This window comes from Jaculus jaculus, chromosome 1 (genome assembly GCF_020740685.1).
Source record: "Jaculus jaculus isolate mJacJac1 chromosome 1, mJacJac1.mat.Y.cur, whole genome shotgun sequence".
Lineage (NCBI taxonomy): Eukaryota > Metazoa > Chordata > Mammalia > Rodentia > Dipodidae > Jaculus > Jaculus jaculus.
The window spans coordinates 65,846,701-65,874,387 of record NC_059102.1 but is presented as its reverse complement, the minus strand read 5'-3'; the positions used below and the strand labels follow the sequence as shown (position 1 = coordinate 65,874,387).

At 39.2% G+C, this 27,687-nt stretch overlaps 1 protein-coding gene across 3 annotated transcripts in view; it reads right to left on the bottom strand.

Moving 5' to 3' along the window:
* Pcsk5 (proprotein convertase subtilisin/kexin type 5) overlaps positions 1 to 27,687 on the bottom strand; it is a 496,681-nt gene that overhangs the window by 293,198 nt on the left and 175,796 nt on the right. For all 3 annotated transcript variants that reach the window (XM_045145561.1, XM_045145571.1, XM_045145581.1), the window contains exons 6-7: positions 25,553 to 25,641; positions 21,477 to 21,649 (exon numbers count right to left, since the gene is read on the bottom strand). In XM_045145561.1, the coding sequence (XP_045001496.1) occupies positions 21,477 to 21,649; positions 25,553 to 25,641 (262 nt within the window). The remainder of the gene's footprint in view (positions 1 to 21,476; positions 21,650 to 25,552; positions 25,642 to 27,687) is intronic.

Here is a 27,687-nt window from a genome sequence, read left to right as displayed (position 1 = left end):
AGCCTGGACCAGAGTGAGACCCTACCTTGAAAAACCAAAAAAAAAAAAAAAAAAAGATTGATAAGTGCTGCTACAGGCCCTTTGGGTAGCATAGAGAACGACTGATCAGTGCTGCAAATACAGAGCTCCCTACTTTCAAGTTCCTGAGAAAGAGCTAGGTCTGTGTTTACTATGTGAATAGGACTTTTTTTTTTCTTTTTTCTTTTTTTGGTTTTTCAAGGTAGGGTTTCACTCTACCTCAGGCTGACTTGGAATTCACTCTGTATTCTCCGGGTGGCCTTGAACTCACAGCAATCCTCCTACTTCTGCCTCCCTAGTGCTGGGATAAAAGGTGTGCACCACCACGCCGGGCTAGGATTTCTTTAAAGTTGTTTATCCACTTTACCTACAATGCTCTAATTCAGTAGAGCAGCAAATCACCAAAGCCTTGGTAGAATTAGCTGGTCATAATGGTGAAGCCTGTATTCCCAGCCCTCAGGAAGCTAGGGTAGGAGGCTTTCCATGAGTATGAGCCTAGGTTACACGGTGAGTTCATGAACAAGCCTGGGCTACATTGTGAGACCTTGTTTCAGAAACAAGAAAATGTGAACTAAAGGTTCCAGAAAGTAGCTGCACCTACTTCAAACATGTTGTAAAAGAACATTAGCTTCCACCTACCCAAAGAGCCTGGAGCAGATTTCCCCACTTTGCTGTAACCCACCTACCAGATGTTTCCAAAAGTGTATTTGAAAAGTACACCTTGGTTTGTTACCTTCTGTTGTCACTGCAAAAATTTCATAAAATTATTAACGTGTTGGAACATAGAATTTGGGGGTCACCTAAGTCTGTGTTCCCAGGCCATGTCCACTCATTTGGCCCCAGAATAAACTATGTCATATGTCCTTTGAGGTGAGAGATATGTTTTTCATCGACAGAAATAATTAAACACCTTAAAGCAAAAATAACAAAACTTAATAAAAACAAAGGTTTAGTAGAATCGGTCTTTTAATAATTTATTTATTTATTTATTTGAGAGCGACAGACACAGAGAGAAAGACAGATAGAGGGAGAGAGAGAATGGGCGCGCCAGGGCTTCCAGCTTCTGCAAACGAACTCCAGACGTGTGTGCCCCCTTGTGCATCTGGCTAACGTGGGACCTGGGGAACCGAGCCTCGAACTGGGGTCCTTAGGCTTCACAGGCAAGCACTTAACCGCTAAGCCATCTCTCCAGCCCTAGAATTGGCCTTATTGTCAGATATGCATACACATGTGTGCCTCTTCTTGTGACACTTTATCATGAAAGTACATAGGGATGAGATTCTTAGGTTCTGATATCAAATCATAACAATGAGGTGAAAAATTTATTTCATTTATATGAAAGGAGAGAGAATGGGTGCACCATCGCTCCAGCTACTGCAAATGAAATCCAGATGCATGTATGGGCCACTGTGCATCTGGCTTTAAATGGGTACTAGAGAATTGTACTCAGGTCGTTAGGCTTGTAGGTGAACACCTTGGCAGGTGAGCCATCTCTCTAGCCCCTTATTTTACTTATTCTGACCGCATAACTAGAAGAAAAACAGAACTCTCCCATGCTATATATAAAGTATAGTAGAATACAAAGAAACAGACACTTAGGTGTGTTCACTAATAGAGGTTTTTTGGGCAAGTTATTTTACTTATTAATTTTAAGATATTCTGTCAAGAACCTCGTATATTAACAATTTGGAGCTGAATAATGCACTCTGAATATTGTCTAGGCATGAACACATAGAAGGTTAATTTAATGGACTTTTAAATTTCTTCATAAGAAAATGAACAAATCAATGTGAAGAGACTCATCACAACTGGGATCTTACCTCACTACTGCTGACACTGGCTCTTCCTAAAAATGTCTACTGATGGCTGCTTTAAATTCTGCCTGACAATGGAGATTAAGCATATGTACACACATAAAACAAACAAACAAACAAACAAAAAACCCCAAAGATACACTTCTTTTCTACTTTATCTCATTTGCCAATTCAAGAATTCCAAAATAGGGCTGGAGAGATGGCTTAGCGGTTAAGCGCTTGCCTGTGAAGCCTAAGGACCCCGGTTCGAGGCTCAGTTCCCCAGGTCCCACGTTAGCCAGATGCACAAGGAGGCGCACGCGTCTGGAGTTCGTTTGCAGAGGCTGGAAGCCCTGGCGCGCCCATTCTCTCTCTCTCCCTTTATCCGTCTTTCTCTCTGTGTCTGTCGCTCTCAAATAAATAAATAAATAAATAAATAAATAAATAAATAAATAATTCCAAAATAATTGGCTGCTTTTCACATCCTATCTCTGGTTAAACTTGCTTTTCTCAGATTACAGAAGTCTCAGCAAGAATAAAGCCACATCAAAAGCTATAAGAGGCCAGGCATGGTAGCACATGCCTTTAATCTCAGCACTTGGGAGGTAGAAGTAGGAGGATCACCATGAGTTCCAGGCTAGTTTGAAACTCCATAATGAATTCCAGGTCAGCCTGGGCTAGAGCAAGATTCTATCTCAAACAAACAAACAAGAAAAGCTACAAGGAAACATTTTTGTTATTGTTTGAAAAAAACACCTGCTTTAAACATTACACGGCATCTACATATAGGAAAACATTGCATTGTACTTTATTGATGTACACATAATTTATGTTCTTATGCATCAATTAAAGCAAGCTTAAAATTTAAAAGACACAGGTTATTATTTCCTTTGGTCACCCCACAGTCTTCCAAACTTTGAGGTCTTCACAAGCTGTTGTCCCATGGTGTGCGGATGACGAACAGTGGCTAGAAGAGAGATCACAGGTGAGGTCCTCTGATCCTCATTCCAATTGGCCAAGAGGACATGTGTATGTCCTATCCTCTCTGAAGTCATTGCCTTGAGAATTAATAGCACCAGCACAATTGTTCTGGGTAATCAAACATTCCAAAATTCCAACTTTCTTTTTCTTTGAGAACTGAAGTGATCATCTCACCTACCAAAAGTCGCTACATCCCGGCTCATGCTGGAGCAGAGGCAAAGCTGCATTCAGAGCCACGTGTGCGAAATTCAGAAATATTCATAGGATCAAGTACCAGTATTTTTAAAAAAGTTTTGTTTATTTTTATTTATTTACTTGAGAGCGACAGACAGCCAGAGAAAGAGGGAGAGAGGAGACTGAGAGTGAGAGAGAGAGAGAGAATGGGTACGCCAGGGCCTCCAGCCACTGCATACAAACTCCAGACGTGTGCACCCCCTTGTGCATCTGGCTAATGTGGGTCCTGGGCAATCGCGCCTTGATCTGGGGTCCTCAGGCTTCACAGGCAAGCGCTTAAACTGCTAAGCCATCTCTCCAGTCCCCAAGTACCAATTTGAAACTGATCCAAATTATACCATCACCATTGAATTTTTACTTTGACAGATTCAAATTTGAAAAATTCCTTTCATAGAGACCCAAAACATTTATTAGTAGCAGGGGTATAAAAAGAATTTACTGCAAATGTTTGGAAAGTAATGAAAAGTTTATACTCTTGTCTCAGTTAGCTGTACATTATGAATTCTCACTGTGAATGATTCCAACTGCCAGCTCAACTTTAAATGAACAAAATCACACCTATCTCTATAGCCCACCCTGGGGCTCGAATAATGCCACAGGCTTCAAGCACATGAAGCAATAGCTTTCATCTTATATAGTAGCTCACAACATTTCTGAAATAGGAAAAAAAAAAATCAATTCATTGCATTTTCCCCCATGAACACAATATGAAAACAAACCACACTTTTGTAAACATTGAAATTTTTATTAGACTCATTTTCTTTTTTCAAATAAGACACTATGGTGAATGCGTCTTAAAGGCATATCTAATGTCACCTTTCTTTGAGGAGGAGACTAGCTGCTGGGCCGAACACTGATCCATTAGAATGAGGCTTGTAATGGCTCCAGTAGAGTATAACAGCCTTTGCTAAGGGGAACAGAAACCCTGGTCACTCTCCACATCACCCTGGGACTCCTGCAAGGTTGAAGAGGAAAAGAACGCATCTAATGAAGCTCAGGATGTGCCTAGATGATGTGGCTGGATGGCAAGTTCTCTGCAAACTCAAAGAAAGAGCTCTTTGTTGACCACAATTCAGCCAAACAGGCATGAATGGGTATATATGACCTACTTAGCTGAAGCTGGTATCACAGGGTGGCAAAGAACACAGGCTTTGGATAGAGATTTGAGTCTGAACCATCGTCTTGCTTCTTAATGGCAAATTACCTAACTTTGCCAAGACTCAGTTTACATACCCATAAACTTCATGTATCTATGAGGTCATCAGAGTTATAATCATAACAATGTTTTGTTAAATCCCCAAATAGTAGGTTAGATTGTGTTCATAATACACGCAATGAGGAATGTCGGTGCAGACTATATGGACTAGAAAATCTACTATAGAAGTAACATGTTCTTTCAAACATTTGTTTTTAGCAACTCAGGTAAATTAATCTTTGCTTATTGGTATGGCCTATGTTTTCTGCCAGCTATCATATTATGTGGAAGGAAATCCATCTGTCCTCATCAGCTTGAACAAATATTACATTTGGAATCACAGAAACTGGTATTTGGTATGGATTTTGACTTGACCCATCCAATCCCATTATTCTGAATCTTTCCTTTACAGGAACCTCCAGATCACAGTAGAACAACTTCTAGAAGTTTACATGCTCCACAGGTAGCTCATACTCACTATAATCAGAGACAAATCAACTGAAAAACAAGAGTGCTATTGGTATCAGACTAAGGCAGGAGTAGAGAAGTCTAACAAAGGGATTTAGATTTAGATTTGCCATAGAAAATTTAATTCAACATAAGTATTAAGGAATCTCTAAACTAAAACCAAATGAGACGGCAATGAATATGTGAAAATTTAACAGGTAATGCTATTATAGATTTGTATACCCTTAAAATGCATAAATATTATATCATAGTCATCTATGAAAATAGCAATTAAATTTGATACTCAGGCCTCAGACAACATTGATAATTATAGAATGTATTTATGAAAGACATCTTTGTTTTAAAAAATAAATTATATTGAGAATACTTGAAAAGTCACTTCCTAGTTTTTCTACAGTTCCAAATACATATAATTCTATTTACAAAGACATAGTTAAGTCCTGTGGGAAGATTTTAAAAGTAGACCTTATTAAAAGTAAATTTTCATTAAGTAGAACCAAATTAAAATAAGTTTTTTTTTTGTCTATCTTTGTCCACCCATATATCATTTTAAGATTTTACAACAGTCAGCAGCTAGTTTAGAGGCATTATCTCATTTTAATAAAAATGAAAACTGGTACCAATCTGGCTACATCTGGGTGTATATCAAAGAAAAACATCTTTTTCCCAGGTGGAAACTGTTAATTTTATCATGATTAGGATTGCTGCTTTATTATACATACTATGTCTCTTCTCTCCTTTCTTGTTCAACATATGCCTTTCATTTAAGGGTTAAAAGAAAATGTTTATGTGTGATATAAGTGTATTCAACAGGCATTATGTGACTACAGAATGCTTTTATGCTTTTAGCAAATGCTTCACATATCAGTTCTGCGCTGACCTCTGTTGAATGATGCTGAGAAGAGAAAATGGTAAGAAGGGTCATGCCCACTAAAGGTCATTGAGGGAGGCAAGTACAGGGAATACTTGGTAAGTTGGGCACTTCTTGGCTTGGGGAATAAATGCATGTGTTTCCTGTTCATGCATCTACTACCCATCAGTAGAATGGCAAGCTCTCCTGCATCAAGCAAGCTTCACATATACTACTTCAAACAGTGGAATAAGTACTCCACTTAGCAAACCCTCAACAACATCCCATTTTTATCTAAATGCATTCCAGGATATAGCTGAGACGAGGAGATATGGGGCTCATCCATCCTGGATTAGTTTTGAGTGAATGCACAGTAAAAGAAAGTGTTCTCAAACTATAGGGGATGAGAAGAATCCCCTACATATAATCTTATGCCTATACATAATTAGGTGTACATGTGAGTAAAATGAGATGCATCATGGAAAAAGGCATGTGCAACAGAGAAAGGCTTACATAACCCAAGCAGACTGGTCAGGCTAAGCCAGTAGCTAGCTCCTCCTATAAAAGAGAAGTGCCAAACAGTAATCCACTGCTCTGAGCAGTCTAACTCATGATGCCCACTGCTCTGTGGCAGATTATTCTTCCATATATATATACACACACATACATACATACATATATACATACATATATATATATGTGTATATATATATGTATACATATATATATATATGTGTATAAGTATGTATGTATATATGTATTTGGTTTTTCGAGGTAGGGTCTCACTCTGGCCCAGGCTGACCTGGATTTCACTATATAGTCCCAGGGTGGTCTTGAACTCTCGGTGATCCTCCTACCTAATTAAATTAAAGGCGTGTGTCACCATGCCTGGCTCTTCCCTTTATATATTTACTCTATTCTTTAATATAACTTCTTGCTATTTTGTTATCTGTGTACACTTCTTCAGTTATCTAATTAAGGCCCTTAGAGGGAAAACCTCAGCCAAATGACACTGGAGACTGTATGATGAAGACTGACCTTAATCTTCTATAACTTCTCTCTCTCTCTCTCTTCTCTCTAACTCTTTTATATTAGTTATCTTTTTCTTCCTGTTCTTAGTGGGCACTGACCGGTAACTTCCAGTACCAGCATGTGACTATTATCCACAATGAGCTTTTGATCAGACAGACCTACAAAGTTTCCTTAAAGAAAGACAGATTTCTGTCAGATTACTTGATGGCCCATCAAAGGTTAGTGGTAAGACACTACTGCTGAAGATACCTTATGTGGTTGACATGTAAAATGGAATGGCATGGCTGGAAGCTGGAAGAGAGTCAGTCCCCAGACAGTCAGTGTGTCTAGTGCCAGAAGGTGCTACATGGGGAACTGGGGGAAAATGACCAATATCTATCTGTCCAAGTAACTCATGGTCTCACCTACTTAGCAGCAAATAACCTGTCGTGATGCTCACACAAGTGCAATAGTGGCACACACCCATGGTGGGAAACCAACTGCTCTTGATTCGGCTAACTTATCCACTCAGTGGTACGGGACCCATAGCTGGAGCTGGGAAATAAGTCAGAACCATATCCAAACATAAGCCCTCTTTCCATTATCAAGCTACCACCAATCGTGGGCTACAATAGGGCCTGCACCTATCAAATTCTCTATAAAAACGTAAGGGTTATCTCATTTGTCTGTTGCTAACTTACTCTCCGTTGGAGAATCTGCTTCTCTTTTTCAGATAGATGTAGATCATAAGAAGAGAGCCACCCCATCATACCTCAAAAGGGCCCCAGCTGAAACTAAGAAAAATTGGTGAAACAAGCAAGGGTGCTGTTTTCCTGGTGAACCAGGTACCAGCACAAGGGTGAAGGAGATCAACACAGAGAAAAATCAACTCCTACCAAATCAGAGATCCAGAGACCCAGAGGTCCCCAACACCTCATCACTGAAACAGACCAGAAATATTCCCAACATGGCTCAGGGAAATTTTGCGGAAGAGGGGGCAGAAAGAATGTCAGAGCCACATGCTGGGTCATGATAGGCAGACATTTATCCTACACATAACTGTAGGCTAACTCCAGGATGCATGACCCATATACCTCAATAAGGAGGGGCCAAGGGAAGGGGGTAGGTAATGGACGAGCCTAATAATGGTACCAAATTGACTGTATTTGCTGAGTACACAACTAATTAATAATAAAAAAAGAAACCAAGAACCCAGGAAAACACAGTTTCCTTTTGGACCTTTGGTACAATGAATGGTGTGAGGATGGAAAGACTGCAGCACTTCAAACAGGAGACTGAAGATCAGGAGCAGGGGAGTTGGCTCTGTGGTTAAAGGTGCTTCATTGCAAGGCCTGCTGGCCTAAGTTTGAATTCATGATACCCACATAAAGCCAGATGCAGAATTGGCACATGCATATAGCATTCATTTGAAATGGCAAGAGGCTCTGGCACACATATACTCACTCTCTCTCTTCCTCCCCATAAATAAATCAATCAATGAAATCAGTGATTTTGATCTCTGTGACTTGTTACTATCCTTGCCATTCTCTCTCTTATCATGATTATCTTAGGTACTTTAAATAATATTCCCAAAGGAAGCAAGCAAGTAAGCAAACAAAAGACATCCAAGACAACTGACACAGTCTTGAAAGTTTAGCTGCAGATAAAGTGACAGAAACTGACTTGAGATGAGCTCCTCCAATATCTGCAATGGTTTAGTGCCATAAGTTCTCCAAGGGAAAATATCAAAGACAAATGCCAAAACATTGATCAGTCCATAGTCAATATTTAAGAAATAAGCACTGGGGAACATAAGGTAGACTTTCCTGATTACAGAGATTAAATCCCAGAATGTAACTGAATGTACTTGTCAGGAAATGCTGTACTGTATAAGCCACCTCTGATGATACCAACTGTAAGTCTAATACACCAAAGTGTGGGTGGGGATGGGGTGATGGATCAGCAGTTAAAGCACCTGCTTACAAAGCCTGCCAGCCACGTTCAATTCCCCAGCCCCCTGTAAGGTGAGAAACAAAGTGGCACAAGCACCTGTGATCACCAAATGCCCACAACAAAGCAAGGTAGAGCCAGAAGAACACAAACTCACAGGCAGCCAGTCTGACACTCATTTCCAGTCTGGCATGTTTGCAGTGGAAGGAGATCCTGCCTTAAGGAAAGTAGAGCATGGCCACCTCAGAGCTGTCCTCTGACCTCCACACATGTCACTGCACATGTGCCTATGACATATGTGCACACGTGTGTGCATGTGCACACACACACAAATAAATAAAAATTTTTAAAGAACCTCCAAGTGGACAAAAAGATGGTTCCAAAGTGGTCTAGAATGGTGTGGGCAAGCAGGATATAAGCTAGTCTGAAGCAACCAGCCTGATAAGAAGAAGCACACACCAGTGCAATGGTGGCACACAGCCTTGGTGGGTAACCAGTGGCTTTCTGATTAGCTAAGAGATCTGCTCAGCAAAAAGGAATCCATGTCTCTAACTGGGAACCAGGTGTGAATCCTATGGAGACAAAGACTATGCTCTACACTGTCAAGCTCCCTCTAATCTTTGGCTAAAAGAGGGGCTACACCTATCAAACTCTCCCTAAATTAATAATGCTTATCCAATTTAACCTGTGCTGACTGCACTCTCCACTGGAGAATCTGTTTTTCTTTTCCAGAAGGCAGCAAGACCTGGGGAGATAAACCACCCCTTACACTTCAGTCAAGGCCCATGTGAAACCACAGGGGAACTGGGGCGACGCTGCTCCCACAGTGAGCCTGACAATGAGCACCAGGGAGAAGGAGACAGATGCTGAGGATACCCAACACTTACCAAAGCACAAATCCAGAGGCTCCTAAGAGCTTACCACTGAAGTAGACTTAAAACACACCAACCAAGGCTCTGGGAATTTTGAGGAAGAGGGAGAGGAAAGACTGTAAAAGCCAGGGGTTGGAATGTCAGGCTTAGAGGCATATCTTCCCCCCAATAACTGACACTGGTCCCACAACACATAACCTACAACCCCATGTGGAATAAGAGTGATCCCACTGAAAAGGACCCCCAGCAGAATGGGGGCAGGGAGGAGGGAAAAAAAGTGAGGTATCCAAACACAGTATGTTATTTAAAAAAAGTATACTAAGCAGACAAAAAGATGGTTCCAAAGGTAATAGATTATATGATCATAATAAATTTTGTTACTGTTTTTTATTATTTTGTTCTGTCTTACCAGATATTGCAAGTTGAGTGGACTTTGGGAGTCACTTTTCACCTTATTTAAACCATTTATTCACTATTATATAGAGGTCTTCCTTAAGGTAAGGATGGAGTATTTGCTGTTCAGCCTTCCCTGCCACCTAGCAGGGTGCCTGCAATATCCCAGGCACTCAGTGGCCACCCCTGATGAAAGTGGAAATAGACACATGAAGGTAACTCTAGGCTCCTGGCTTCTTTCTCTGACACTAACCTGCAGTCACTTGTGTCTGAAGCCTTGTCAGTGAACTCACTTGATTTTTCAGGTCACATTTTCATAAGATCATTTAGGACTTATTAGGAAGACAAAAATGAGGCCATGAGCATATCCTGAGGTACTGTTTGCCAAGGGGCTGTACCCAAGCCACAAGGCCAAGTGGTGAAGGGGTTAATGAGAGGAACATTTCAATTGCTCTTTTGAAAAACTGACATGTAAAATTTCTATTCTGAGACCTTGTGTGCTCTGCTAAGAAGCCTTGAATATTCCTTGTCAGTCATAGGGAACACTGAGGAACTTTAAAAAAAAAAAAGAGATAATATTTGAATATGAAAGTACTTCTTAGACTGGGGTGTTCATTAGAGATCCCCTTTAGCATTACCTGGGAAGTTCTGAAGGTATGCTATTGCAGAGGTCTGTGTGAGAGATGATTGTTTTAATCGTGAGGATAGGATGAGTCACAGAATTTTAGCAATCAGTGTTGGTAAGTCATTTATTAATTGAGTAGGATTAAGAGAGAAGAAAGTCATAGGGAAGGGTGACCAAGAGTGGGCCATCAGCATATGAAGAAATGCGTGAATATTGGTAAAAATGTAATCACTAAAATCATTTCTAGTTCCAAGGTTTTGAGTACAAAGATACAGAAAGTAAAATGAAATTAAATTTAAAAACCATTTTTTAAAATTTTAATTTATTAGTTTTCTTTTCAGCAAATACAAGCAGTTTGGTACCAACCAATTTTTTAAAATAAAGAAATGTTTGGTCAGGTATGGTGGTACATGACTGAAGCAAAGAGATTGGGTTTGAAGTTAGGCTGGGACACATGCAAGGGAAGGTGGGCAAGAAAGGGAAAGCTGTGTGGTTAAGGTTGAGAACCCTGGTTAAATAAAGTTAAGGATATCTCTTTAATTTGAAGCCTCTCAGAGCCTTTAATATGCTTTCAAATTTGCAAAGGAACCATAGAATAAGTGGTCTCTCTCAAGGGTATTTGATAGGAGAAAATAAAAAAAAAAAGCAAAAACATTTATTCCTAAATGAATGTTTTGTCTAAAATTTTTATTAAATTATTGGCTTCTGGACTAAAGTTTAGCAAATATTCTCAAGTAATTTTCTTCAACTTATAGAGATCATTCATTAATAATAACCAGAAAATTATACAATCATCTTCCACCATTCCATTCAGCAATATCAAATTGAATAAACACATGTATGAACAAATACTTTCATGGTATTTTTACATTATTAATTAGTAGTTCATTTTTATTGGCTTTACCTTCTTTGGGTGTAAAGATGATTAAGATTAATAATATTTACATTGTTTTGGGAACTCTGCAGGATATTTATACGCATAAAAATATGATCTTTTCCAGTAATGATTAACACTTAGTTCCATTTATAGAGAAATAAACTGAGTTAGGAAGCTAATTTTAGCTTGACTGGATTAAGAAAGAACTAGAACCCACATCTTTAAACCAGAAAGACTGAATCCATAAGTCTGGCCACTTTACTTTTCATGGATGCTAATAGTTCATTTTCAGTCTATTAGCCTATTTACTATTTATTAGTCTGTTAACAGTCAAGTATGATTATTGAGTAAATTAACTCATGGCACAGAGCAAGTAGGCATGGACGTGACTCTTCACTAACCCCTTCCTGAGTACCTGGTACTATTGTGGACGTGTGAAACACAGGAAGAGCAGTCAGACTCAGCCCTGGAGATAGTCTGCGGTAAACAAATGTAAGAAGCACAAGAAGGCAAAGCATAAGAAGGCTCTGGAGGATGGGGCTGTGTGTCTATGTGCCGCATCGTGCACAGGTAGAAGCAGGCAGGGCTCTGTGAGAACAAGTTAGATGAGACCTTAGAGAAAACAGCCCAGGACATTGACAGAGAAACTTCAAGCTACAGTGGACTGCTGGGGTGAAGCCCTGACACAGTGGCTTCCAGAGCCAATAAAACCAGTTGGTAGAGGACAAGTATGAAACTGGCCACAAGGAATTATACTCAACAGGAGAAAAAACAGAAAAGAATGGAACATGAGGGAAGAGATATGAGACAAGAAGGAAGAGAGTCTTCAACCATTTTTAAGGTAGGAGAATTAATGATATGAATATATATATTCAATTTGATAATAGAGTTGAAATGGAAACCTTGATCATTTAAAGAAATAATAATTGCTTGAGACATATCTTTAATGAGGCAAATAAAGACAGGGAAGCCCTAGGTGGAAGATGAACAATTATTTCACCAGAATAAAAGAAAGAGAAAAGCAAGCTGAAGGTAAGAGTCAGAAGCGCCAACTAAAATAGGTATGACACCTGAAGCAGGCTTTGCCAGATTTCTTAGAGGCCCATTCCTAACTTCTGTAGTTGTGATATATTTCTGTTTTTCCTGCCTGTCATGTTGGAAAGACAGCAGTACCTATCTTACAAGATTATTGAGAAGGTTTAAAATAGTAGTCAGTCAGGGTTAAAAGAGTGACGTTAACATAACAGATTGGCCAAATGTCAAATATTGTCCCTGTTGCCATCATCACCATCATCATCATCTTTCCATTATCTGTAATCAAAATTATTTAATTCTAAAACCTTCACTTAATTTTCATAGCCCTTTGCCATCAAATAAAATGTGATCCTTGCAAGAAAGAGCAAGTTGTCAACAATGATATAGTTTGTTTAACATAGTTTCTTTGGTGCAGCTTTGGCACATTAATTCTACAGCAGCAATAAACTGAATCAATTCTGATTTTGTTAACGTCTCTGAAAGTGCTGTTACATTCTGTTGAGCCAAATGCTTATCTTATAGTAAACTAATGGGGAACACTTGGCAACTCAATACGTGCTACGTTTCTGATTAGCAAGCAGAAGGAATGGACGCAATTAATCCTTGGACTCCCTGAGCAAAATGTATTTATTTCCTCTGTGAAAATCTTTCCTGATACTTGGCCATCTCTACTACTGTCTGATCGCTCTGGTGGTCTGGATAGAGCTGCCACTGTCTCAGCTTTCTCCTAGACCACTGTTATCTTGCACACTTGCCTCTATTAGCCACAGATGGGCCCTCCTAAATGGCTACACTTCTGTTTAAAATCCCCAGTGACTTTCTACAACAGAATGCAAACCTTGCCATGAATTAGAAAGCCTTGGCCAACCCTCCTATATTCATCTTTCTCCTACTGCTTTCTGTTCACATTTTCCCCAAGCTTTAAGTAGCATTCTGTTCTAGAATATGTTGAAATCTTGGCTTTTTTCCCCTGCAACTTCTGCACAGATTCTCTGCAGCCCAGAATGTATCTCCAGCATGCATCCCCATACAGACATGAATGCAACCCAATACAAAACTGTAAACTTAAAATATTGAGTTTTTTTATAACTCAGTTGAGTTGTTCTTAAGTGTGAACATTGTAGATGGCAACACTATGTTATAATGTCATACAAACACATATGTTCTCATATGACTTGAATGATATAGTGGCGTGCAGTTTCTAGTGTATCACCCAAGTGCAATGAAATTGGCACCATTATCTCCTCAAAGTAAGATGGCAAGTAAAATTCAGTGATTATGAACAAACTTACTACTGCAAACGATAGATGCTTAATGTTATTTAGAAGACAGGTAAGAATTTTTATTTGATTATAAAGGGTACTTTAGACTCTTAACCATAACCACACCTCCTACTTTATATTACATTGGCAGCTGGAACCTTGCTTTATATTTTCCTATTAAATGTCATATAACATAAAAAATATATCCCATTATATATTATTAGTTCTTTAACCCTAGTTCTAAAGTATCTTAAAAACAGAACCTCTCCTAGAAAAAAGAAAAATTATAGATGAAGGAAGATTATTTAATGAAAAGTTGAAACTTTTTTTTTTTTTTTTTTGCTGAGACAAACCCAGTAAGGAACTCTGCTTAATTTGTAGGGAATTTTTGTGAGTTTTCTAAGCCTCGAGTTGAAAAATCATTACATGCAAAAATATGCTGCCAAATTTGTTGTGTATGGATGACTAAATAGTGAAACTGAAAAAAGTCCGTCTTCTTAACAAAAATTTACTTTATGAAGTCACAACTCAGACTTGATTGGAAAAGCTAGTTAGATGGTGGCATATTTATTACCAAAATAACCATTTGTAATGGTAGGCTCATTAAGTAATATATGGAGGGTATGGCAAATACAATATGCACTGAACAAGAGAAAGGGACATTTCTCTTTTGTTTTTAGTTGTGTGTGAAAGAGTGAGTGAGTGTACGTGCACGGGTAAGTGTGGACCACTGGGCATGGTTAAGTGTGCATCACTGGGCATGGGTACATGTGGACCACTGTGCATATGGAGGTTTGAGAATAACCTCCAGGTGCTGTCTTCTCCTTTCCTCCTTCCTTGGGACAGGGTTTCTCTTGTTTCTTCTCTTGTGTGTGCTCCAGTCTAGCTGGCTGGATTCTCTTGGCTCCACCTGCCATTGCCACAGGCATGTTGCTTTACAGACACATGTGGCTTGGCCATGCTTTGTCCAACTTTATGAAGATGTTGGGGAAGTGAACTCAGGCAGGCTTACAACAAGTGCCTTTAATAGCTGAACCATTTTCCCAGGCCCCAAAAGGGTATTTATAAAATTAGTTTGTGTTACTAAATGGTAGACAAGCAAATTAAATAAATTGGGAAATCTATCAAAATAGTTTTCTGGATAGACCTGCTAATTAATATTCATTTTTAAGCTTTGGTGGTGGATTGATGCTACAAATATGGCTTACCTTGCTATTTTTATTAACAGTATTGAGATGAATATAAGCCACTGAAGAAATAGCATTTTTAGTGTGCCTTTAAAAGAAACTAAATCAAGAGATTTGTATGAAGTAGTAAAAAATACTGCTACAGCAGTAAGAGGTAAAATTGTTAGAAGATAATGCAATTGACACTCACAACTGACATCTAATGAAATATCATTGCACCAAGAAAACAGAAGCAAAAGCATCAAAATAGACAGCATCATGGAAATCATTATCAAGATGATAAATTTCCCAAGAACCAAGGGATTAAATGATCATTAGTTCCAGGAATCCTTTCAGAATGTTGATGCTGACTATTATGACATCATTTACATTTTAGAAGTTAGGTGGCTAACTCAAGGCCAGATGTTAAAAAGATTTTATGATCTGCAACATATCATTTATGGTAACAAAAGTATTTTATGGAATCAAAAATAAAATTTGTGCCACAACCTGATGAGGATAACTGGCTTACAAATTTAGCCTTTTTAGTGGATTTATTCGCTTATTTTATTAAGTTCCACATGTCTCCAAGTTGAAAACCAATCTATCAATACAATGTTTCAAGTTGTAACATCCTCCAAATAAAACCCAAACTATGCCAAGCTCAAATCAGACAAACAACTGAATCTACTTCCACAGAAAAACTATGTAGCCTTGCCTTTTGATTTGATACAAGAATTTGAAAACAGTTCTCAAGATTTTCAGAAAAATAATCAATATTTTGGTATATTTGTGACCCGGTTTCAGTCAACATAAGTAAGTTACCTGCCAATTTTCAAATGGAATACAAACACCTACAATCTGTCATTCAGCTTATAGAAGCATGTGATCATGTCTCCTCACTAGACTTTAGTAAGTTTCATTTTCTCAAAGACAAGTATCCTCCCTTCATGATCATGCCTTATTCATGTCATTTTGCTTCCTGGCAGCACCTACATTTGTGAGCCACTGTTTCCAAGAATGAAACATGTGAAGTAATAGGAGAAGTGAAATATCTGATATACAATTTAAGGACTCACTGAGAACTGCAACTACTTCTGGCATACCAAATAATGATGCATGAGTTTCTCAAATATGTCACATACTAGTTTTATACAGTTCTCTTTTACTTTTATAGAAAAAGCATATCAAAATAGTGAAGTTTTATTGCTTAAGTATGTTTATTTTTTATATTCCAAACCTAGGACCTGCTAAACAAAGTTAAGACTCTTAGCATGATGCAACATAATTATGATTATTATGTGAGGACATATTTGGTTATCTGGTATCATGAAAATCATGCTCAGCCTTTTTACATTAGTGTTTGTGTGGTCCAAGACAATCCTTCTTCATCCAATGTGTCCAAAGAAGCCACCAGGCTTAACCTACCTGTGAACATTCCTCCCCAGCTCTTCCTATGACTGGTTCATCATTTATCTCTATCCAGACACCATCCCCTAAGGGGGACACCCTTTCTTTTATAACTATAGCAGCTCTGACTCACACAGTGACTACTAGTATGTTAGTAATGACATGTAGCTTCAGCTACACTAGTTGTGGTTGTTTCCATGTTGTTTTCTCTCTTGTTGCTACAGCACAGGATCTGTGTTGTTGTAATGTGTTGCACATAAAATGTCCCTTTATTTACACTTCCTACAAAATGGCAGCTCACTAAACTTAATGGAAGAAACAACAGCAAATTCCAGTTCCTGCATGATGCACAAGATATAGCTAGGCAGCAGGCAAAATAATATCAGGCTGCTGCATAGGTTTTCCGTTGGCTACCTAAGGCAATTTTTACCAGCCATTTATTCCTTAAATAAATTTAAAAAATACAGTTCTGGGCTGGAGAGATGGCTTAGCGGTTAAGGCACTTGCCTGCAAAGCCAAAGGGCCTTGGTTCGACTCCCCAGGACCCACGTAAGCCTGATGCAAAAGGGGATGTATACATCTGGAGTTTGTTGCCAGTGGCTGGAGGCCCTAGTGCGCCCATTCTCTCTCTCTCTCTTTCTCTGTTTACTTCTGTATCTCTCTCTCTCTAATAAATAAATAAAAACAAATAAAACAAAACACAGTTCTTCTGTTCTATTCTTATCTATGTGACTGTCCCTCCTTCCCTCCTTCCTTCTCTCTCTCTCTCTCTCTACACACACACACACACACACACACCCACACCCACACACACACGTCACAAATTAGAATGATCTCCAAGAAGATAAAATGTAAATTTCACTTGGTGCTTGGTGCTTAATAACAGAAAAAGCAGTAAAACATTTCACTTTCCTGGAAAAAACTACCCAATAATTACTTTAAATATTAAATTATGTACTCATAGTTATCTACAGAAGCACCCTTTGGCAAACTATCAACTTAATTTGAGATGATAAACATGGATACCTTGAATGAATGTCTGTGTATATAATATTTATATGCATACATATGCACACACATGTATGTATGCATGAATAATAATTTAGTAGGGCAAGTGAAATTGAAGTTGTGAATAGACAGAGGAAGAACAAGCAAATGATCCCATCATAGTTCAGAGGATCTGTGCTGACTTACATAAACGTATTTCTAATGTACCTCAGCAAGTAATCCAGTGAAATCACCTAGAACTACATAGTGTGACATGATTTAGATGAGAAGGATGAGGACTGAGGACAAATATAAATTGTCATTTTAAAGAATGTGATCTTTTCTCTTTTTAAAAAAGGGCTTTTATTGAGCAATGAATATACTCAAGCATCACATTAATTTCTTTGTAGCCCTGTTATTTCACTCACAGCTTGTAACATTGCTATGAGTAAGTAGTATTCATTAATGACCTACCTTAGAAAATGGAAGCAATAGTGATCTAATTTATATAATCTAAGAAGTAAACACTGGATTTGAGTTTGGCTTGACTTGAAACTCTCTATGTATTAAGAACAGGAAAATGCTATCCATCCATCCATATCTCATTCCAATTGGTCAGTACTGTATTTTCATGTTTAGTGATAAGAGAAAACAGATGATATAAGTTCCGTCCTTTCCTTCCTTTGTTTCTTTCTCGCTTTTTTTTTTTTTTCAAAGTAGGGTCTTGCTCTAGCTCACACTGACCGGAAATTCACTATGTAGTCTCACAGTATACTCAAATTCACAGCGATCCTCCTACCTCTGCCTCCTGAGTGCTAGGGTTAAAGTATGTGCCACTATACCCGGCTCTTTACTTATTAAAAGAGGTTTCTCAGGTTATTATATCATCTCTAAAAGTTGACAGTTTGTTTAATATTAAAACTGTTGGGGGACTGAACCCAGGGCCTCATGCATGGTAAGCACATGTTATACTGCTTACTTGCACCATAGCCCCTAAGTCATGGTTTCTCTCTACTCAAAAAAAAAAAAAAAAAAAAAAAAAAAGAAAGAAAGAAAGAAACATGGAAACAAATAAGCTATATCTTTTAAAAATATTTTATTTTTATTTATTTATTTTGAGAGAAAGAAAGAGAGAGGGAAGGAGGGAGAGAGAGAGAAAGAATAAGCATGCCAGGGCTTCCAGCCATTGCAAACGAACTCCAGATGTAAGCGCCCCTGTGTGCATCTGGCTTACGTGGATACTGGGTAATCGAACCGAGGTTCTTTGGCTTTGCAAGTAAGTGCCTTAACCACTAAGCAATCTCTCCAGCCCCATGAGCTATATCTTTATGGGCTTCCTTGGAATGATGCTCACGGAGTACCTGCAGAGGTTCAATATGATTCCCAGTTGGCATGGTAATGTCTGGGATTATGGAAAATGCCTTTTTGTTTAGCAGTGGCTAGGTAGTTGTGTGGGGACATCTATTATTACTTCCATCACAGCACACATTCTGTGTGTGATCATTCATAAGAAACACAGATCACTTATGTAATTAAGAGTGAGGTTAGGGCTGGAGAGATGGCTTAGCGGTTAAGCGCTTGCCTGTGAAGCCTAAGGACCCCGGTTTGAGGCTTGATTCCCCAGGTCCCACGTTAGCCAGATGCACAAGGGGGCGCACGCGTCTGGAGTTTGTTTACAGTGGCTGGAGGCCCTGGCTCACCCATTCTCTTTCTCTCCCTCTATCTGTCTTTCTCTCTGTCTGTCACTCTCAAATAAATAAATAAAAAGTGAAAAAAAATATTTAAAAAAAAAAGAGTGAGGTTAATTCTCCCATTAAATTTATTTCTCAATATCATCTTCCTCTGTGTATATATGGTTTCTTATATGACAGTCTACATACCTTTTTTTTGTCAACCACGCACAACCTTTTCATTTTTCAGAGTAATATTACAGCTTATTTCCACTGAGCAACAGATTCTCCATCAAAAATGAGGAGACCTGTGAGTCTGTTAGGAAAGTGAGGCGCTGGGCCTGGGCATTCTTTACATGTACCTGTATAACCATGAGGCTAGGTCAGTTACTAATATAACACTTTCATAGTCATGAGCAATTCCAAGTCACTATGTTTTTATTTTATTTCTTAAAAAATTAATTAATTTTTGACAGTTCTGAACATGTATATCATGTATATTGTTGTCAAACCACTTCTTTCCAAGTATTTACCGTTCTCTGATTTCAGTTTTGGTGAAGCACCCAGTTTTACTAGGATCACTTTTATGAATGTGAGTGGGGGTTTTAATGGAGTATTATGGACAACCTAACAGTGGCCATGCCTTTCTCTTCCCAAACACAGGTTGTTCTCTCTCTCTCTGTCTTTTTTTTTTTTTTTTTTAGGTAGGATCTCACTCTAGCCCAGGCGGACCTGGAATTCACTATGTAGCCTCAGGGTGGCCTCAAACTTGTGGTGATCCTCCTACCTCTGCTTCCCGAGTGCTGGGATTAAAGGTGTGCACCACCAAGCCCAGCCAAATTGTTCTCTTTGATATGAATGCCATACACATTAAATTTGAAGATTCACTGAACTAAACTTGGTTTACTTAACTACAATTACTGTCCTACTGATGGCATAGAAAACAAGGATAGATGTTTGTAGTCCACAGCTTTGGTAATAAAATCACCATGTCACTTAAGGTATATCCATTTAGTATTAAGGCATTTTGAAAGGAAAATTTTAAGCAATGTATTAAAATATGGTCCTATATTTAAAAGGGTTATAAATTAGCTGAAAATAAATAGTAAAGAAAATGTCTTCACCAAACCTGAACTATTAGTTTAAAAGTGCTTATAAAATAAATATGTAATATTTACTCTTAAATCCATTTCAGAATAACCAAAAGATAGTTTAAATTAGTCTTCTGATAAAACTCTAGTCCTTGGGAGCAGGAGAGATGGCTCCACAGTTAAAGGTGCTTGCTTGTAAAGCATGATGTCCCAAATTCGATTCCCTAGTACCCACATAAAGCCAGATGTACAAAGTGACACATGCATCTGGAGTTCGTTTGCAAGAGGCCTTAATATGGCCATTCTCTCTCCCTCTCTCTTTCTGCCTCTCTCTCCCCTTGCAAATAGAAAAAATGAAAACAAAACTATAACCCAATTCTTCTAGAATGTACAAGATTTGTTATTATTGTCATTCCTGCTAGAACATCTCATTAATCAGCGGAATCCACTGCTGCAAGTCTGGGCTGCATATAACTGTGTTCTTAACCTCACTCAGGGTAAACTAAATTTGACTCAGTATTTGTGGAATACTCAGGAGAATACAATGGACTCTTGGTTCTCCAGGAACTTAAGTTTCAGAGAAGCTATACTCAGAACAAACTAAAGCATCAAATATGTTGGTATGTCTGTGTTAACACCAGTGAGACTCCAAAGAGACAGTAAGCACAGAATGGAGATTGGTGACCATTAATTGTGGTGGGTGTGGGAAAAGCTGTCTGGGAAGGGGTGACCTTTGAGTAGAGGCTTGACAGTCAAACAAGGGTTGGTCAAAAATGGTAAGACTTGGGAGTGTGATAGGGAAAAAGTGTGCTGACAGGCAGTGGAGATATAGGATGCTGATCTGACAGAGTGAAAAGGGATGAAGAAAGCAAGGGAAGTTAGGGCCAGATCAAGGAGGGCCTTCAGGAAACTGCATACTTTAAATTACTCATAGGTCTATCATAGGTCTACTCCTGAGGAAGGAAGAAAAAGAGTTTGCTTTAGAAGGAGTGCTCTTCCTTTCACTAACACTAGTATTAGCGTCTTTATTTAACTGAAGACAGACTTTCTTAGGGTCTGTAGTGTGACAGAGACATTTCCTAACATTAGGTGAGGTGATCAGTGCTTTAGAGGACAGTGCTCAGTGAGTCAGTGAGTCAGAGAAAATGATGTTCCCCACTTAGAGACATTTGGTGACAGTAGATAAATACATGGTCCTGGGGAAAAAGTGAGAATAGACGAGGGAAACAAAAGGGAGATGCCCAGAAGGGCATTGTTAAATGACCCAGCAGTGCCAAATGGAAACTGTGAATATCCCCATGTAGTCTCTAAGCCTCAGGAATTTGCTTCTCTTACTGTCTGTCGGTTAACATATAAATTAATGTAATTCCTCTGAGTGGATCTAAGCATCCAAATGCATGTGTTTTTGTCAGAGGAAACTCTAGTTCTGAGTCCACTCAAACAGAACCAACTGACACCATCAGTGCTCAACAGCTCCATTGTCAGAGCTACCGGCTCAGCCCAAGAGCTTCAACATCTCCCTATCCCGAGGGCACTGGGCCCACGAACCCTGAGTGTCACCACCTCCGACCAGTGTGGGTAAACATACCATTCTCACTCCATTCTCAAAAGCTTGTCGGGTGAGGGGGGCCGGTCCATCAACAGTCTTGCCATCATCATCCGGACCCCAGCTGGCGCTGTATATGTGCACATGCTGGGGATTGTAGCTGACCGACTTTGCTTCCACCATGTCTGTGACATCACCATCCAGCATTCGCACACCTTCAAAGAGAAAGATTGGAGCTCAGAACGAGGGCCCACTAAATAGTACCCAGTCTTCCTGCGAGACTTTGGGAGGTGAATAACACATTTTTTTAAAACATTTCATTTTTATTTATTTATTTGAGAGAGGGAAAGAGGCAGAGAGAGCGACAGAGCGAGAGCTTGCACGCGCGCACGCGCGAGAGAGAGAGAGACAGAGAGAAAGAATGGGTGCACCAGGGCTTCCAGCCACTGCAAATGAACTCCAGGCACATAACCACCTTGTACATCTGGCTTATGTGGGTCCTGGAGAATAGAACCGAGGTCCTTTGGCTTTGCAGGCAAGCACCTTAACCTCTAAGCCATCACCCCAGCCCCAATAACACATTTTTAATCAATACTTCAGTGAGCAGAGCTGGTTAAAGGAGGACATATACTTTGCAAAAACTATCTTGGGAAGAAAGGAAATTACATTCTGTGTAAAAGAAAAAAAAATTTTAAATCTTTTTTTTTAAATCACTCCCCTTTTTTAATGCTCGATGCTTAAGACAACTGCCATAACCTCTCCTTTCTGCCTACCCGCCCCCACTGAGTACCCACAGGTCCACATGCCGTCCACCGCCCTGTACTTCTGCACACTGAATACATGTGTTCCTAGTCGTATAAAATGTTCAGACCTTAGTATATTTGTAGAAGTTGGAAAGCTGCCAACTTAACCTGGTCTCATTTCCTAAATATCCCCTAATCTAAGAATGATGCCAAGTTATTTACAAGTCAAATAATACACAGGAATGCATTTAATACTTCAAATAATTCTCAAGGGGTTTTAGTAATGTTTAATCATTAATCTTCATTTAAGCACGTTCCCATCAGGCAGATAGAAATTTAATATTAGCCCAAATTACAGACAGTCTCTTGTATGGGAAGAAATAAATAACCTGTCTAATTCCCATGCCATGTTTTCCTTTTCCTTCTGTATCTCCGAAACTTGTAACAACAAAGTATCAAAGCAAGTGAACAAACCTCACTGCGACATTGAACAATCTTAAAATTACACCTGCACAGGGCAACTTTACTTCCTAGGAAAACCTTGTCATCCCAGCAGGATACCAAGTTTTGATTGGTTACGAACATCAAAAGCAAAACCAAAGCTGGCAGTCTTAGGTAGAAACCATTCTCTCTTGCACGTGTGGCTGCGTGGTGCTTTGCATGTGAATATTCTTGCGGGTGTGGGCGCATGTGTGTGTAGAGGTGTATATGTGTGGATGCCAGAGGCTGATATCTGGTGTCTTCCTTCATTGCTCTTATTTTTGAGACAGGGTTTCTCAGTGAACCTGGAGCTCATCAACCCAGCTAGACGAGCTAGTAAGCAAGCCCCAGGAATTCTCCTGTCTCCACCTCCACAACAAGGGGATTCCAGGTACGTGGTGCTGCACCCAGCATTTTGTGGGATTCAAACTCAGGTCCTCATAACTACATGGAAGCACTTACTGACTGGGCCACCTCCCCTGCACGCAGAACTACTACTTTTGAGGGAACTATATCTTTTAACTTTATAAAATATATGCATACATCTTGCCAATAAAGAAAGTAGAAGCAATGAACATATATATAACCAGTACACACAACTGTTAAAATTCTACCCCATTTTCTTCACCTAAAATCACAAATTTTAGGTTACATTAAATAATTTTAAATTCTATGACAGATATTATATAAAGGAAATGGCATATTTTAATTATTTTTTTAGAAAACCAGATATAAGTGCCTACTGTCATGTAATACCCCAAGCCCATCTAGAGATGCTGTATTTGGTGCTGGTGAGACGGCTGAGTGTTAACCAGGAACTTGCTTGCCAAGTCTGACGGCCCAAGTTTAATTCTCTAGTACCCACATAAAGCCAGATGCACAAAGTGGCACATGTGCTTGGAGTGCGTTTGCAGTGGCTAGAGGCCATGGCATGCCAATTAGATCCATCTTTCTCTACAATAAATAAAAATGTTTAAAAAAGGAGGTGCTGCATTTGTTTGTTATGTCTATGCTTACTCCTGTCAGTGATAATGGACTGAGCTGTAATTAAGATAGAGCACACCTGCATGTATGCCACAGGCCTTGCCAGAGAAGACTGGCACAGAAACTATGGTGGGGGGCAGACCCACCCTGAATGCCAGCCTCACTTTCCATACGCTAGCAACAGCAGACAGCGGCAGCATGCCACGGTGAGCAGGCTCAGTTCTTCCTGCCTGTGAATCCACTGCTGCTGCCATCACGCTGGACATCAGCCTCCTGCTTCTGTATCCTTCCAGTGAGAAATCTCATCAGTGAACTTACCGGTCTTTACCTTGGACTGAAAACTACACCACTGCCTCAAATTTGTTCAGGTTTCCAGACTTTTGAACTGAGTAGCTATTAGATTTTCTGGCCACTGTGGAACTAACCAGCTTCCATGTGTGTCACTATTTACTGAATCATCTTTGATGACTGTTATACACACAGGCCTAGGTGGAGAGATTTTTACATACATGTGTGCGTTCTGCTGGTTCTGTTCTACAGAACTTAGAATAATATGTCTCATGTCTTCCTCTGCACTTTAAAATAAACTAGTGTTAGTTGACACATAATAATGATCTAGATCTACATTACTGTATGATATTTTCACTTTCAGACTTCTAAAAGAAAATGTATGTTAACAAGCTATGTGGAGAATGAGGACTATGGACAAAAGTCTTCTAACAGTGTGGAATGGAAGTGGGAATGTCCTTGGAATGCTTGAGAGAGGGCTGTTTTGTAAGAGTGGATGAAGCAGGACAGTGCTCAGTCCTGAATAGCCATTGATTTGTTTCAATGTAACATGAATTTTTAGAACAAACATGTACTCTTTAATAGCTAAGACGAATGAAATCATCTTACTTTCTAATTTAAAAGCAGAATATGGGGCTGGAGGGATTACTTAGCAATTAAGACATTTGCCTACAAAGCCAAAGGACTCATGTCCGATTCCCCAGGACCCATGTTAGCCAGATGCACAGGGGGTGCACACATCTGGATTTGGTCTGCAGTGGTTGGAGGCCCTGGCAAGCCCGTTCTCTCTCTCTCCCTCTTTCTCTCTCTCTCTCCCTCTTTCTCTGTCAAATAAATAAATATGAAGAAAATGAAGTATTTGACCTGTGTGGTGAGTTCTGAAATAAATGCTGCAACTGCCCAGACCCATCTCACTAGAGTGTCTGAATGCCAGCATGATTATCAATGTAACGACTGGGTTCAGTTTTTATATAACGCAGTTTATGTGACACATGGGAAACCAAGTGTCGGTTCAACCACTCAGAGGGTCATGTTTTTTTTTTTGTTTTTTTTTTTTTTACTGAAAATAGACAAAGAATTTCATTTTTTCTGCCAAGTTTACAGGTAGACGTCTGTTTCTTTTTGTCTGATTTAATTATGAGCCTCATGCCTTGTGTCTAAGGGGTTAAACTCATTGTGCAGAATGCTTTATTTTATAAATTAAAAAAATATTTTATTTATTTATTTTGAGAGAGATAGAGAGAGGAAGAAAATGGACCCACCAGAGCTTCTAGCTGCTGCAAACCAACTCCAGATGCTTCTTCCACAAAGATAGTATGTCCTGATGTTTCTGTTATTGGTTCTTTCTGACCCAGAAACTAATTTTAAATTTGGATACAAAGGTCAATCGTATGGGTATCTTCTGTACTGAATAACATTTTTTTCAAGCTTGTTTAATAAAATTGTTTGTAATACTTTAAGGATCCTGTATCAACAGTCCCTGACTTGTACTGAGTAACCAAATTACACGTGGTCACTTTGTTACTGGCAGCAGCTGCACATATTGATGCAAAGACACACCCATCTTTAGTCTCACAAAGATTCTGCAAACACAACTATCTCCAGGAAGTGAGTTTCCCATACCTCCAATTTTAGCGTTGAAAGCAATTCCAACGGTGCAATGAGAGTTGTTTGCAGTAGCTGCCACTTCTCCAGCGCAGCGGGTCCCATGCCTGCAGGCAGAACACACTTTCTTAAGTGAAACACGCCCCGTCCTCACAACCTCAGCACACCCTGCCACCACTCAGGCTTCAGAGTGGTGAAGACAGTATCCAGCTGTGGGTCTTCCCAGAACTTCTTACCCAAGTAGCACTCAGTCTGCCTATGGCAAGGCTTTAGCACTTCATTATGCTGTTTTGGATTATATCTTTGAATGTTTACTTTTGAGGTCTATTTTTGATTTTCCCTAGCTAGAACATCTATCTCCCTACAGGGTGAAACATAATCATACAGCTTTTTTATTTTGTTTTGTTTTGTCTGTATTCTCAAATTTTCTGATGATCAATAGGCTAGCAATAGCCACATGGGGCTACTGAACATTGAAATTTGGCTGGTGCAATCTCATTACAAATTTAATATTATTTCATTTTAAATAAATTTAGAAGTAATATTTGGTTTAGTATTAGAAAAGTTAAGTGTATGAGCTCAAAAAACAGCATTTCAGACTGTACTCTTAAATGCAGATTAAGTATTTCCAATGAAAAATTATCTAAAATGTGATAAATTAGAAACACACATTAGATTGCAGAAATATTGTATGGTGCATATTGTTTTATATCAATTACATATGAAAATATTAGTAAAATATATCAAGATTTAGTACACCTAATTGTTTTCACCTTTCATTTTCTTAACATGGCTATTAAAATGTGTTCTTTGTTTTTGTTTTTGGTATTTTGAGGTAGGGTCTCACTGTAGCCCAGGCTGACCTGGAATTTACTATGTAGTCTCAGGGTGGCCTTGAACTCACAGCACTTCTCCTGCTTCTGCCTCCTGAGTGTTGAGATTAAAGGCATGTACCACCACACCCAGCATTGTTTGTTTTTTCTGAAAACCATTCTTTGCTATTTATTGCTACAATTCTGTTCCTTGATCAGAAAAATCTTCCAGCTAAAACAAAATTATATAACTTGTAGGAAAATGGATAGAACAAGAAAGTAGCATATATATAGAATTGGCAGTCTCAAAGAGACAAGTATTGCATGTCATCTCTCATTTGTTGGTGCTAGGTTTTATAGACATATAAAATCATGTCATAAAAATAACACAAAGATAGAAGTGAAACAAACTGCCTATCAAAGAAGGGAGACTAAGGAGATGGAGAGGGATAATAAGAAGGAGATGGATTCATGGGGAAGCTATGCTCAATGTATATTATATACTTGATTGGAAATGGCATTATGGTGTCAAGTACCATGTACATTGAATATATACCAAGTGGAAAAAAAAATCTGACTGGATGCCCTTCTAAATCATCTTGTCCAAGAGTGTGCTTTTTATGCTACAAGGTGTTGCTTACAGTAGTGTAAGGAGAGAAGTGCTGCATCCCAGCTGAGCCCAGAGAAAGAACATTGGCACATAGCACTCATGCCTGTCACAGCTGCAGCAGAGAGGCAAGGACCACTGCTAGGGGGCATTTGTTCCCAGTAATGATGTCTCAGGCTTCTCTCCTCCCTCCTCCTCCTCTTTGTTTCTTCCCACTCTTTCTTTCTTTTTTCTTCCCTTTCCTCTCTCCTTCCTCCCCTCTCGATGTGCGTGTCTGTCTATACATATATACACACATACACCATTTTTATTATTGTTATCATTATTATTTATTTGAGAGCGACAGGGAGAGGGAGAGAGAGAGAGAGAGAGAGAACGGGCATGTCAGGGCCTCCAGCCACTGCAAACAAACTCCAGATGCATGTGCCATATTGTGTATCTGGCTTACATGGGTCCTGGGGAATCAAGTCTCAAATCGGGGTCCTTAAGCTTCACAGGCCAGCGCTTAACCACTAAGCCATCTCTCCAGCCCCACCATTATTTTATTAATATATTCTCTCTTCCTAGAAATCTATCCAGTTTTACATTAACATGAATAAGGATATGAAGAGTAATTTTGAAGTGTGTGTGTGTGTGTGTGTGTGTGTGTGTGTGTGTAATTGAAGAAATAGAGATTAATTTCTGGCAGAAGAATTATTGGACCCAAATCAGATATAGTTGCAAAGTGATAATCA